Source organism: Terrapene carolina, unplaced genomic scaffold (assembly GCF_002925995.2).
Source record: "Terrapene carolina triunguis isolate 2854851 unplaced genomic scaffold, T_m_triunguis-2.0 Scaffold69, whole genome shotgun sequence".
NCBI lineage: Eukaryota > Metazoa > Chordata > Testudines > Emydidae > Terrapene > Terrapene triunguis.
The window spans coordinates 20,538,087-20,553,173 of NW_020664420.1; the positions used below are offsets into that span (position 1 = coordinate 20,538,087).

At 38.8% G+C, this 15,087-nt stretch overlaps 1 protein-coding gene across 1 annotated transcript in view; it reads right to left on the reverse strand.

Annotated features, from left to right (window-relative positions):
• FYB1 (FYN binding protein 1) overlaps positions 1–14,046 on the reverse strand; it is a 70,996-nt gene extending 56,950 nt beyond the window's left edge. Inside the window, exon 1 of the mRNA XM_024198975.2 lies at positions 12,897–14,046. Coding sequence (XP_024054743.2) covers positions 12,897–14,019 — 1,123 coding nt within the window. The 5' untranslated portion in view covers positions 14,020–14,046. The remainder of the gene's footprint in view (positions 1–12,896) is intronic.
• Positions 14,047–15,087: the final 1,041 nt, after the last annotated feature.

A 15,087-nucleotide genomic window follows, 5' to 3' on the forward strand; every position in this document is an offset into this window, starting at 1 on the left:
CACTGTACAAACATTTATTAATCCCCATTCCTGTTTTTGAACTGTGGTAACAGAGACACAGAGTGTTTAAGGGCAATGTGCTCAAACTTAAGTACTTAAGTTCAGCACCTAAATCCATAATTAGAGCCAGAGATCCTTAAGAAAATAAAAACAAAACCCCACCATCTTCAGCACATGCATAAGTTTACTAACCCAAGTAAACCTACAGACTTCAATGGGACTATTCTGGTGAATAAAGTTATTCAATGTGTGTTTACAGGACCAAGCCCTTTGGCATCTAAATAAGCAGCTAGATATTAAGAAGTGTTAAAGATATGCAGCACTCACTGATGACAGTGAAGTTGCTTCAAATTTACACTGATGCAACTGAGAGCAGAAATCTGGCCCCTTCTATGGAGGTATCAGAGATTTAATTAACGCCAAACTGTCAGACAAAACTCCCGATTGTTTGAAAGAAATCCTTAATAACTGATATTGAAGTGTTTACAAATATTAGCCAATTACTTTTCATGCTATAAGGGTTTATTTCTATCATTTTTGTCAACAAAAATAATCCTAATTAAAATTATTCAGACATAGAATATGTATATTCTAATAAGATGCTGATAATTTAAAATAAATCATTAATAAACCATTGATTCAGTTCAGAAAGGGCAGGGAAAGGAAAAGGGGTGTGTGTGTGTGGGGGGGGGGGAAGATTTATTAGAAAGGGCACAAATTCATCTAAACATGACAATTTGGTGTCTCCTCTGTTTCCCAAATCAGCAAATTGGAGGCGCTTTGGATGAAACACCCATCATTCAATTTTTAAAACATTCAGATCTTTTTATATGGCATGTAATAGTAACAACCGTTTATAGAAGACAAGAGGTATTTTAATTAAAAATTAATTATAGGGTTATATCCATTTGTGAGCTATGCAAAGCTTCACTCAGACAAGTAGTCCCACACGAAACACAGCTTTGCATTCAAATGGTGCTTCTTTGCATATTTTCCATTCAAGAGCAGCACACAAGGTGCATCATTGTTCCAAAAAGTGTCACTTTACAGTATGTAGGTTTGGTCAAAAACGAGAAATAGTCACAAATTTTCAACTTACAAAAATAATATTGTAGAATAGAACCTTTTCTAATTTTATTTTATTTTGGCTGCTGTTACATTTATTTAGTAATTAAGGCCAGGGATTTCAAAAGTGACTAGTGATTTTTCATGTTGAAATTTTTAGGTGCCCAGTGTGCAATACCTTAAAGGGTCCTGATTATCCGAGTGTGGGTTCTCAGCACATTTTGAAAATCAGGCCCTTTTAAGGTAACCCCCATGGGAGCCTGGTCTGCATAACTGAGGACAGAAACTATCCCCAATTGATTTTCTGTTTATTATTTCCATGTAAATGTACACTCCCCAGAATATGCCAGAAGAATGTATGCACGGGGCTTTTATTTATATTTGGAACTGCTTTTTCTGTGGTAATTTTTTGCTGGGGTTTTTGTATTTTATGCCCTTGAGCTGGACAGTCAATACAAATAAAATAATGAGCATTATTTGTCTGGCAAACTGTGGGCACACGTATGGCCCAGTGTAAATAAGAAATAATAATAGTAACACTGAATATCTGGAGACTCTCAGAAGAAATCATGGAAACATGGACAGCAATCAGGGCTACCCCTGCGGCTCTGACCTGACCCTTCTAGGAGGGCAAGAGAGCATCTGGGCCCCTACTAATAAAGACTGAGAATGGTAATCTATCGCTCACCCTAAAACATACAGTAGGACAACCAGTACTAAAGCAACCGTCGCTCGACGCTAGAGACCTTGCAAACTACTGTCTGAATTTGACAGTTGAGCAGTTTGCAAAAAACAGTCTCTGCCACCACCTGTGAGTGGCCAGTGTAACAGACCCCCTGAGTCAGGCTTCAGGACAGAGAATGGCACAAAGTCAGCATTTCTTGCCCTGGCGGAAGACCTCCTCATGACCATAGACAAGAGATGTGCATCCAGACCTCTCCTGCAGGACCTCTCTGTGGCATTTGATACCACTGATCAGCAATACTCCTGTTGCAGGGATGAACAGAAATGCCCAGAAATGCTCAGTTCCTTCCTCTGAGGGTACTTATGGGCAATTGTTCCTCCACCTCCAGAGACCGCACCAACTCACTCCCACGACCTGATCCTCTCCCCCACATCATTCAACATCTATATGGAGCCACTGAGAGAGCTGGCGAGACAACACAGGCTGAAGTGCCAGCAGTATGCAGTCCACTCCCAGCTTTATAAATGTAAACCATTTTGTCATCCTGCTTTCGTGGCTTCTCATTGCTTAGCTGACAACAGACCAGCAGGAAGATAAGCAGGCCTAAACTAAACCCAGGCAAGACTGAGACAATGCTGGTAGGAAGAGATATATGTTAAGCAATTGCCTTCTCTATGAAGGATATCTGCTCTCAAATTGCTGAGTTGCTCAGCAGCCTTTGGGTCCTTTTTCACTCCTTGATGCTATTGGATGGCCAAATAGTTATGACAGCAAAACACTTTCACTTACATTTGCAACTCGCCAGAGGTTTGCACCTCAATTTATTTAACACCGAGCAGGCCACGCTGATGCATTCACAATCTCCAGGGTTAGTCACAGTTTCATGTCTAAGAATGAAACTAGACACCCTGAAAAAGCTTCAATTTCTACAAAATGCAGTAATCTGTCCATTCAGCAGTATGGATCACAGTGAATCTGTCATCTGAGTGCTCCAGTCTTTGCACTGGCTCCCCAGTGAATTCTGAGTCCAGTGCAAGGTCTGTCCTGATATTTAAAGACCTCCATGGGATTGCTTGGAAATACCTGAAAGATCACATCTCCCCCTTGTGCATGACTGCCTGTTGTATTTGGATTAAGGATTATTCCACTGGAACAATGGATTGATCAATCATTGGGGAGGCTTGTGACTGTGGGAGACAGAGCTTTCACAGGAAATGGATATATGCTGTGGAACAAACTCTTGCAAGAGACAAGAATGACTATGGACTTTATTACTTTTAGAACTAAATGCAAAACTCATTTCTTCAATTTAGTTTTCCTTCAACAAGTTCTTCACACATGCATGCAGACACCTGCACACTCCAAAAGCCACTCATTCACTCTGATACAGCCACCCCCCAACTAAAATTAACAAAAGCCATAAACTAATCAAGCTGGTTCTCCTACAGAGAAAAGAAAAGGAGATGTGATTATTTGTATTGTTAATACTCAGGGATACTCAGGAAATGCAGTGAGTCAGGCCACAAAAGCACATAGAGAGATAAATAGGTGAACAACCAGATAGATGCGTAGGAATCAGACCCACACCATAACAGAGGATGTTCAAGTAGAAAGGACATTTTTCTTTATTGGAAAAGTTGCCAAGAAAGAATTCAAAATTAACCTGAACCCAAAAGGAGCTGCAAGTGCTCAGCAGCTCTAAAAAAATCACTTACTTAGGTACCTAACTTTCTTCTTTTTATGTGGCATCTCCATTACTGGAGATTTGCAACCTAGGCAGCCCATTCCGTATGATCCACTGCTAAGCTGTTTTCAGAGGAATAGCCCTTTTCATCAACCCGATGCCCAGATAAGATCTTTTTTTTGGCCTCATGTTCTTCAGCCATCAACTTTTCCTTTCAGTGCCTGTAAATATGCTTGATTGCCAATTGAACCCCTTAAAATGTGCCTTGCAAATTGAAACTTTCCTTTCATAAGATCTAGGACTAGCATTTGCTGAGTTGCAGTCATCTCCAATACTTTTTAACTGGGTACGCAGTCTGCCCATGATATTTTCAGACTTCTTCTATACCACCATATTTTGAAGGATTGTAATTTCTTTATTATGCATTGTTTGAATGTCCGTTTTTCACAGCTGTAATTTAACACAGGCCAAATGTAAGTTTTTAAGAGTCAGAATTTAGTTTTCAGACTTATGTCTCCTCTCATCGGAAGTTTATTCTTCCAGAATGTCTCTTTGCTCTTGCTGTTCTGCTGCTGACTTTGGTGTCCGATCTTCCATTTTCTGTAATGATGCTTCCTAAGTAGCAATAATTTCTCACTTGGTGTACAGCTGTGTCATACACTGGAATTCTCCTAACTTTAGGCATCAAAATATGAACATGCTGTCCCTAGTGTTATATAGTAATTTCATATATAAATTTTGTACATCTTGTGTAGGTTTTTATGTATGCAATACATTGGATTGTTTATTAAACACTATTTTAAAAGTATAAAGTGTATAGAAATATAGCCCCCAGTTCTTCAAGGTGCTTCAGCAAATGTCAAACTTTAAGTGTAGTCACATTAACTTCAATTGGGGCCAAAATGTCTTATCTAATATAATAAACAGTAAGAAAAAGTTTTATTCATTACAGTGAAAACATGTATGCATTGTCTATATGAATAAGTTGAATATCTTCTACCTACTGGCTCTATATTGGGGTTGTGCACTCCTTTGGGGCTTGAGATAATATTAGCCACTGAATGATAAATTTTCACAATTTTGTGTCTGTTTGTATGCACAAAGAGTGTAGGCCCAACATTTGTGAACACAGAATTAGAGGCGTGTTTGAAGCCAGCTGAAAATTAGGTCATTACAGTACAGTACACATATTGGTATAATTGTACTAATAACCAAAGTCTTGCTTAAGAAAAGTTTTGTGTCTGTGGTATTTTTCCATTGCTGAAGAAAGAAGAAGAAATATTGCTGTCATAGGCACACAGTCTGATGTGAGATTTTGGGTTTCACATCACAGGCTATTGCTTTAACTGGTTACAAAATAGATTTTCAGAAAAAGATGTACTTAGAGTTTAAAAACTGAGCACGCTCAATTCTTCTCACGCTCTATCAACTGGCTTAAAATTGTGTTAATATTAATGGCATTCATATTATTTTCTTGTGGAAGGGCACCAATAATGCAGTAGTTTATGACACTGGTGGCAGATTTAGATTTTGAACATGGGTAGCTGTGGGATGAGCGTTATTTCCCATGGGCCCAGGCCAAAAGATTCCAGGAAATAATAAGTACAGTTTTAAAACGGAAAGAAAAAACATGCCTTTTGATAAGCCCTTGGTTTTACTGTAGTTTTCTCTCTAATACAGTGTCCTCTTATCTCCCTTTTGTGAATCCTTACTGACCTTTCAGAATTAAATCATATGGTTCTTATAATTTCATTATTTCCCCTTTTTGACTAGTGTTTTCAATACTGTCCCTAATGTAAATGTAATCCAATCCCAACCCCACCATCTGTGCTGATCTACTCAAAGCCAGCACAGGCTCCATTTGTTAGTATACATATGGGCTGATTCAGCAAAACTCAGGCTAAACTCCATCATACAAGTCCAGCCCTACTCAGCAAAATACTTAAGCATGGGTTTAACTTTAATTTGCTATAACATTCATAGAAAACAAACACCAAAGAGGCACTAACACAACTGAAACAAACACAGGTGAAGTAAATTCATTTCAAAATTCAAATAGGTACTTGTAGTATTTTTATTTTATAATATTTGTTCAGCTCTGCTGAACAGCACTGACAGCTATATTTACACTATTTATATTGGGTCTAATCCTGAAGTCCTAACTCAGGAAAAATTCAAATTGATTTAATGTAAGTTTCCGTAACCAGGACTGCAGGACTGAGCCCTAAAACCTACAGATAAATTGTAACCTCATATCTCAATAATATTGTAATAAGTTAGGACTCATTTTTATAACCCATATCTTGGGCTTTGTTTCTCAATGACCAACTCGTATGGAAGGGAAGGGTGTCCCTATATTTGATAGTAAAGGAAGAACAAGAGTATGGAGATATTCCTGGGAAGATCCTCAGCTGGTGTGAATTGCCAATTGATGGCGTTACAATTCACACCAGTTGAGGACTCCCCTTCAGTATATTTTTATGGATAATTTTTCTCTCTCATCTTAAAAAAACATTCCCCCCCCAAAATATTGCAGAGCACATAGCAAAGGACGTAATTGGTAGATTGCATGTGTATAAATACAGATTTGCAACATTTTTGCATTGTAGCAATCTTTGTGGTATTTTTGCTTCCTCTTAAATATTTACAACAGTGGCATACAGTATCTTACACAACCTTCTGATGGGAAATACTGGAATTTCCTTTCTTCCAGTAGATATTCTTTCTGTGCAGTGAAGTCGTTTTAAAAATAGATCAATCTCCTGTCTGTCTTCCTGATCGCCCTGTCTAATTGGGAGTTTTTATCTCAAAGCTGTAATGATTCTGCTTACTAAGCACTGCAGGACAGATCCTTAGCTGGTATAAATTGGAGTCACACTCCTGATTTCAGTGGAGTTTTGCCAGCTTACACAAGTGGAAGAGCTGGCTGTCCATGAATCTTTAAACATCTAGGCAATCTCCTTGATTCAAAAGGCAGCAGTCAGACAGAGCGGATACACAGGGTAAAATCCGGTGACCCACGAAGTCCACAGCAAACCTCCTGTTTACTTCAGGGGGCCAGGATTTCATCAGTAATATTAAGCAAAGACACACTCTGTCCTCTCTCATGGAGACTTTCTTCCTTAATCTAAAATAAAAAAAATCTCTCAGACTGAAAGCATATGGCTGCTCTCTTAACTATGTGATCTATCATCACCGTGAATTGAGTTCCTACTCTGGAATGAAGCAGAAAGGATTTGGAGAAAGTAGTAGTTTAGTTGGTCCGCAACACAAATATTTGGCTTATGAAAGTTGCCCGGAGCACTTACGCTGCAATTGTGGAAGAAGTCAACACTATCTCTAACAAACCTTGAAACAGACATTATATTGATCCGGTGCTGTCAAACACCAATTTGGGACCAGATCCTCAGATGGTGTAAGTTACTGTAGCTCCACTGAATTCAACAGAGCTAACAACAATTTACATCAGCTGTGAATCTGGCTCTATCTTGAATGAATCTAAATGTACTTGTGTGACCACGATAGTTCTGATATCAGAGATGCCCCTAACCAGTACTTCCAGGATTTCATTCTCCACCAAATTTATCCCGAGACACAGGCCTCATCACTTTAATATTTCCATTTTAAGCACCAGGTACATTAACGTTGTTGTGCTTTTAAGTGGCAATATAATCATGGTTAGAGAGGTTTGGAACTAAAAAGTTATGAGTTTGAGACCCTTCACCCAAATTCCAACTCAGGCAATCATAAATTGATGATTTCAGGCACCTCAAGACGACCAATCTCCTCCTCCAATAATACTGTATATACTGTATATAATATAATACATATATACTGTATATAATACTCCAAGTAATACTGAAAACTTTATATGGACTGATTTTCTCAGAAAGTAACTAAGTGATGGCATAGCTGTGAGAAAAAGTCCACCCCTTTCTATTCTAATTGCTTAAGGAACTAAAGCTTTCCATTGCACCAGATACACTGTATCCCATCGCACACTTTACATTATGATGGTTTTCATGGTAATTTTATAACATGACTTTGAAATGAGTCATCTTTTGCCAGGAGCTTTAAAATCTGATTCTCCTGGTCCTTAGAGATATACAATGTTATAGTCCAATACACATTTGGAAGCAGAAGCCTTTGGGCTCTTTCATTCACTAACATAGCTCACAACTTGCTTTTCACTAGGAGTCACACATAATAACGAAGGGACAAATTCTTCGAGTTAAACCACTGTAAATCAAAAGTAACTCAGCTGATTGAAGTAACAGCAGTACATACATAGACATGTGGACAAATATTAGATTTATTATTACATCTGTGAGGCAAAAATTTCAGCTCAAATCTTAATTTTCACTTCTACGCTTTAGATTTATGGACACTAAATAAATAAATAAATAAATAATGATGATGATGTACATAAAATCATGGAATCTAAAGATGGAAAAGACCTTCAGATCACTTAGGTCAAATCCCTGCCAGTGTCAACTGGCCCAATCAGTCATGTATATTTCATGAATATTTTAAAATTTATGGCAGGATATTTTATCTATCTGAAATGACAAGGTAACCAAGATTGAGGCAGTCTGTAACACTTGTTGCTACAGCACTGTTGGTCTGAGAACTCTTTCAGCCAAGACTTTGTGGCATGTTGCATGACAGATGTGGTCTCTTCCATTAGATACTAAAAACAAAACTATGGTGCAGCTTAGTCTCTGGTACAATGCATGGGTTTTGTTTTTGTTTTTTTGTTTTTTTGAGCTTGAATTGTTTTAGAAACTGATATTTCTGTCTCAAGTTAAACTTCTTTTTCTTACCATATATTTTTGTTATACTTATACCTATGCTGGTATATATATATATCTTTTCCCATTCTAGCAGTGAGGTAACAAAAACAAAAACCTACCAACCAAGCAAACAAACCCTCCCTGCAGTAATCCCTTAGGTCCTGATCCTGCAAACATACATGCACATGAATAAGTTTATACCATTGCATAGTTCCATTGAATTCAGTTCATGAAATTGATTCACATTTTCATAATTACCTGATCATTATCTGAATACTCACAAATAATGAATCACTTGAAGAAAAACAGGGCACCTAACTTGGTGCTTCTATGTATAAAAATATTCACAAATCAGCTTTTAAGACGTTTGACCAACTCTAATATGTTCTATTTTTTTAAACAAAGTTGCTATTTTAATAGTGACCTATTTTAAATTCACTAAAATGAAAAAAAAACCTTACAACTTTGCAAGTCACTGTTTTGTCTTGCACATCAATCAGAACTGCATTCCCTTTGCTCCAATGTACTGCGCATCAGACAGTTAAGATTGTCATATTATTTGATTATCTTATTTGATTGTTAATTATTTAATCTGCCAATCTGTGATTTGGGCAAAGGACTTCACCTCTCTGTGCCTTCCTCCCCTCCCCTTTCCACTGTTTGTCTGTTGTATCCATTTAGGGTTTGTCCACACAGTAGCTGAGGGGTGTAATTCCGAGCTTGGGTAGATGTACACATGCTAGCACTGCTAAAGCTAGCATGTTAAAAAAAACAGTGTGCCATGACAGCATAGGTGGTGACAGCATGTGCTAGCCCCCCGACTGTGCACCCAGGGAGTCAGGGGGGACTGTTCTTGGGCGACTAGCCTGAGCTGCCACAGCCACACTGCTATTTTCATTATGTTAGCTCAAGCAGAGATAACACGTCTGTCGACCCGAGCTGGGAATCTCACCACCCAGTTGATGTGTAGACATACCCTTAGACCGTAAGTTCTTCAGGGCAGGGACTGTCTCTTGCTAATATCGCTGTCTCAATACTGACTGGGCCTATAACAAAAATATTCATGATTATGATTATTGCTGCTTGTTCGTTATTGATTCCCACTTGCAGTTAAATACAGTGATTACACCAACTTTTGTAACATTCCCTTTATCCCTCTTTTCTTCTCAGGTAATTTGCTTCAGAAAACGTCATCTCTGTGAAGTAATTTTTCTTTACATTAAAAGGAGAAATAGGAGAGGTACCTAAAATGCCCTCCCTCCCAACTGATTCATACCCATTGCCTTTCAGTTCTGCAACTAACGTTCAAAAGCACAAATGCTCTTCATTCACAGGGTAGAGAAAAGGAAGGTCTTTGAAGTATTTAGGATCTTATCCTGCAACTGATTTCACGTGGGTGGACATCTCTACCCGCATGAAGCCACAGGTGCAGGACTTCCTCTGTGAAATCAGTTGCAGGGTTGGAGACTTAGGCTGTCAATTGTTTGGGGGGAAAGGACCGTGTTTTTACTTGTTTTTGTGAAGTCCTTGCATACTTTTGGACACTCACTAATAATTATTGTTATTATTATTATCATCTGAATATGGAAAGCCAATAGAGTGCCTATGATCTAGGACTGAACTGATAATAGACTGCACTGTATTTCACTCTAAGTGGGAATGGCATTAGTGGATAATACCACAGTGGTTTGCCAGCAAGTTTGCTTGTTTTCTGTTTACTCAGCACCCAGAATCACAGAAGTAAACCCCAGAGCAAAAAGGTGCCAATGGGATGCAGAAAGTAAAAATGATGACACTGTTGCAAAGCTACTATCCCAAGCAGTCCAACAGACATGAATGATCTGTTTACTTGAAAACTAATTTTTCCAGGAGTTATTTTAATTTAAGCTACCTAAGAACTCACCTATCCATCCTCAAGTACAAGGTATATTGAGCAACCTACAAGGATATTAGTGGTACCTATTGGAAGCCAATAATTTTGCTTCGACATAGTTTTATTACTATTATTATTACAGCATATTTGAGGCACTTGACAGCACTAGTACAATCACATGGGCTCTTCACCAAAGAGTCTACAAATGAAGTCCCTGATCATGCTGTGCATGGCTGAACCTTTGCAGCCACGTGGAGCCAAGTGCAGGATCAAAGCTCAAATCATTTGTTAAACATTAGATTTCTAGCCCCTGTGATTGCAGAGGAAAGCTTGAAAACATGACCTGAGAGCACCCTAACAGCGCAGAAAACAGAGACAAATATGATGAACCTAATATTTATTATTATTCTTTTTAAATCCCTTGATCTTTTTGTGGCCTGATTCCTAATTTTTTTGTTAACACTGGTTAGCAATTCTGCTGTTGTTTTTGATTTATCTCTGTGAGTGCATTTCACAGTTTATAGTGTCACTAACTTAAAATGTGTTCGCTACACTGTCACACAGATGAACATTTAGCCCATGCAATGAATTAATGAAAACACTTACAGTTACACAGGAAAACCAGAATGTAGCTACTGATAAGACTGTGCACTTTAATTAGCCAAGCTTCAGTCACTAACTCAGTACTGAAGGAATTAATAGCTGGATATAATGTTGCACCCATACTCCGTGTTCATAACATGGCTTTTATCATCAGTGTGACTCATCTCACCACTCTGAACTCTTTTCTCTACAGAATCTTCAGCTGGGCATAACATTTTGTTTATGTCCATCCAGCAGTAGGTAAAAACTAATAGCCAAACAAGCATGCAATGCAGTGTTCTAAATATGAAAGTAACAAAGGCAATGGGGCTTGTAGACAGTGTCTACAATGGGCCTTTTTGCACCAGCATAATTACATTGATGTAGCTGCACCAGTGCAAATCACTAGTTTAAAAGGGACCTACAAAAAAGTGGCTTAACCACCTCACACAGACCTTTACCTGTTTGTGAAATGAGTTGAGGTTTTCAGCCAAAGAATGCTGGAGAAATTCAAAGTATTATTGTAATTATTAATCTGTGTGACGTAACCCATAAGCTCACTGTGCCAGTATTACTAACAACAAGCATTCAAAAATCATAAGACAAGCCCAGAAAGATCAATGAGATTGAATTAAAATGTCATATTAAAAATAATGATAATAATTTTGGTGTTTTTTTATTTATCTTCCTAAGCCCTCAGAGTATACTTGGGTCAAGTTTTGCAGCTTTTCTCTTCAACCAGGAGGGAGGGAAACTTTCTTTTTTAAAAACGAAAGCTGAGATTCTCCCTAATCACTTGACTCCAGGAGCTCTGGTTTAAATAGAAACACCAATTATTGCAAGGTTTGCAATAAATTGTGAGAGTTGACAACACTGAGATGCACTGGATTAGTTCAGAGAAAGTGCTTACAGTCACTATATAGAAAGATACCTTAAACCAACAGTTTCAAACCTGGGTGACTTCCGTGGAAACTAAGGGTGTTCAACATGTTTGAAAATCTGACAACTTCTGCTTAGGGGAGCTAATATGGATTTGGGAGCCTAACTTTTAGGTACTCATATTTTGAATGTTTGGCCTTAGTGGGTGACATATTTTCCAGAGTCTCAGAAAATCCAATCTGCAGCAATGGCAGGCACACCTATTTCGGTATGCAAAACCAGCAACTGTATGTGAAAAAGAGCAACTTATATGCACTTGCCCAGGTGCTGCAACTGCACCAGTGAGAGGGAAGGGGTCTATCCATGCAGAGCTCCTTGCACAACCAGGGCCAACATTACTTATTTTGCACAAGCCAATGATTGCATGCACACAACTCTGTATTTCAGACAGTGACAGGCAGGTACTCACAAATACTGCAGGCACGTTTGCAGAGGCCCTATGTATAAAGCTGTCTCAGTATTTATATATAAGTGATCACAAGCCTTGAAATTCAGATCGGTACTACAACTGCCACAAAGTTCAGAGGCTCTTGCTTCTTCATAAAAAAGTGAGCCAGATCCTTAGCTGATGTAAATCAGCATAGCTCCATTGAAGCCAGTAGTGACACAATGATTTACACTAGCGGATGATCTAGCCCAGAAGCTGTTTGCGAAATCTGGATTCAGATCTGGATCTGAATTTCAAACAGTTCCAAATTTACAGGACACTCTAAATGAGGATTCTGAGGTTTTGCTTAAGGCCCATCTTTATAGATACATTTTAAAAAGGCGCTCTCAGATTCTCACATTGACCTTAAGTAACCACACAAACCTTTGGGCATTTAAAATGACAAACCACAGTGTATCGAATACATGTAGCTATTTAGCTACCGATCTCCACCAGGAAATTGCTTTGTGAAAAAGGACATTTTACATCAACGCCTCATTTTAAAGAAACAGAAAATAAAAGTCTCATAGAAGAAATACTTGAAATATTTGATTCAAGTTATAACCCCATCTAAGCAATTTTCAGAAACAAATACACCAATTAAAGAAGATGCCCCTTCTCCACTGGGTAATAGTTGGAAGAATCAAATGATTTTTATTTTGCAACTATTTTTCTCTTGCTTTCAGTAGGTTTTGCCCTGGGCAGGGGACAACACTTGCAAATGAAAGGCTTAAGTTGGATTGTCATGATGCACAGGCTTTACACTATCCCTGAATATTGTGGGAAATTTCACCCTGAATGAATTAAGTAGTAAATCAATAAATAAAATAAGATAAAAAAGGACTCACTGTCTCTTGCACTATTTTTTCGGAATCTTTCCAGGTCCACAGTTGGGGGTCTGCTGGGCTTTTGGGGAGGCTGGCCCAATTTAAATAATGGAGTTAATGCTTTGCGCTTGGGAGTTGCAGAATTCTGGTCTCCCTCTTCTCTCGCGTGGAAGCTGCCCGATGGTCCTCCTGCAGCAAGCTTGGCAGGTGGCTGGCGGAATTTAGAAGGAGTTGGACCAGAATCTTCCTGATTAATTTTACTGAGGAAAATATTCTTGGCGACCCCCGACCTATTATCTTCAGTCTTTTCCTCAACATTTTTTAGAACCTGTCCTGGGGTGCTCCGATTACCAATAGATTTCAGAGTCACAGTAGGAAAATGACCACCTGGGGAATCGGTTCCATTACTGCTATTTTCTGCTGTTTCCTTTGGTAATTTAAATGAATGTATTTTTGGTCTGGGGCCTAGAGATCCTGAAGATCCCTTAGTCAGAAAAGCATGTCTGTTGGAAATATCTTCGTGGTGGGAGACATCAGGATTTAGAGAAGGTTTTTGCCCAAGGGGTGGTTTAGAGAAAGGAGGCTTGGGGTCATTTTCTTGTGATGCAGCAATGAACTTTTCTTTAACCCCAGCTAGTTTGGGGAATGCTGGTTTTGGCTCACTCTCTTGTGCTGCAGAATTAAAATTCGGTTTAGGTCCTGGCGGCTTTATGTCATTCTCCTGGGCAGTAGAGCTAAGGAACTTGTTTACAGGAGGTTTTGGAAACACAGGCTTGGGTTCTTCTTTTGACAGTTCAGTGGCTTTAGGACCCAGATATTTAGTGACTCCAGCTTTGGCATCAGCTTCTCTGTTAGCTGCATTAACCGGAGACCCGAACTTGTGTGCCACAGGGTTATGTTTTAGATAGGGAGGTTTTGGATCCCTTTCTGGTTTATCTTCAATAGAAGGTTTTGCTCCAAATGACGGTTTAGGAGATGCAGACTTGTGAAAGGTACTGGGACCTGAAGGAGGACTGGTAAATTTCTCAAGTGCAGCTTTCCTTGCCTGTAGTCCTGAAGATGAAGGTTGTCCTGGGATTTTGAAGGGTTGATTGCTAACCGGAACGTCCTCTGATGGGTTGTTACCAGTGTTAAATTTCGCCATGAGGGACTTCACATCTGCCTTGCCATTCTACAACCAGAAAGAACAAAAAAAAAAAAAAGAAAAAAAAGAAAAGAAAGAAAGAGCAGCAAGTGAGAAGTTTTAGTTGCAATGTTCACATATACTGTACTTTAAAGGGTTTCCTGGTCTGAGGCTTGCAGCACTACTGATTGGTTGGGGAGATATTGTAACATATCTTCCTGTATGGCTAAAGAAGTTGAGTGTTTTGTTATATCTTTGCCGTGGTTAAACATTTTTTCAAAGTTTTCAGTTCAGACATTTCTTTTGCCGACTGGTTCTGTAGCTAGTGTGTTGTTACTGTAATTTCTGTTCTTCTTTTCTTTTTATTTGCAGAAACTGGAAGTGCCACATTATACATAAACCTCTCTTTAATTTTGTAAATAATATCGCTAAATAAAAATTAGGCTCATCAGTCAAATTAAGCTGGTTTGGGGCCCAGATAATATACATAGTGTTATTTTGCCAACTATTTTGTGTTAACTGGAACTCTCTGGGATTTTGTTTTTTCAGTTTTCCTTCCCCCTCCTTTTTACTCCCCTCCCCTCCCCTTTCTCTATTTTTTCTTTTCCATTTTGCCACTGAAAAAGGGGGGGAGGGCTGAGGTGGGGAGGAAACTGAGGGACAAAATGGGGGGGGAGGAGTTGAAATACTGTAAACCCAAAACTGGATTTTTTTTCTCCCACTTTCTTGGGAAAAAAATAGAAAGAAAAAGCAAAACAAACCCCCATGCACACCAAAAACATTTTGTTTTGATGAACATTTCCGATTATTAAAAAGCCCAGGTTTTGTTTATTTATTTTATCAACTCTACTCAGCACCTTGCAGGATCAAGCCCCAAATGTGAACTGAGAGCAAATGCATGACACACATAGGCCATACTATACTGAAGGTTCTATGTAATTCTATGTAAAAAAGGGGAAGCAATGAGTGAACTGCCTTCTCTCACACCCCATCTCCTACTCCAGATCCTGGCATTGAGGGTAAGATTCAGTCTCTGAGAAGTCTATATCAAGGATACCCTTGGAAAGAATGGCTCATGAGAGACTTCTC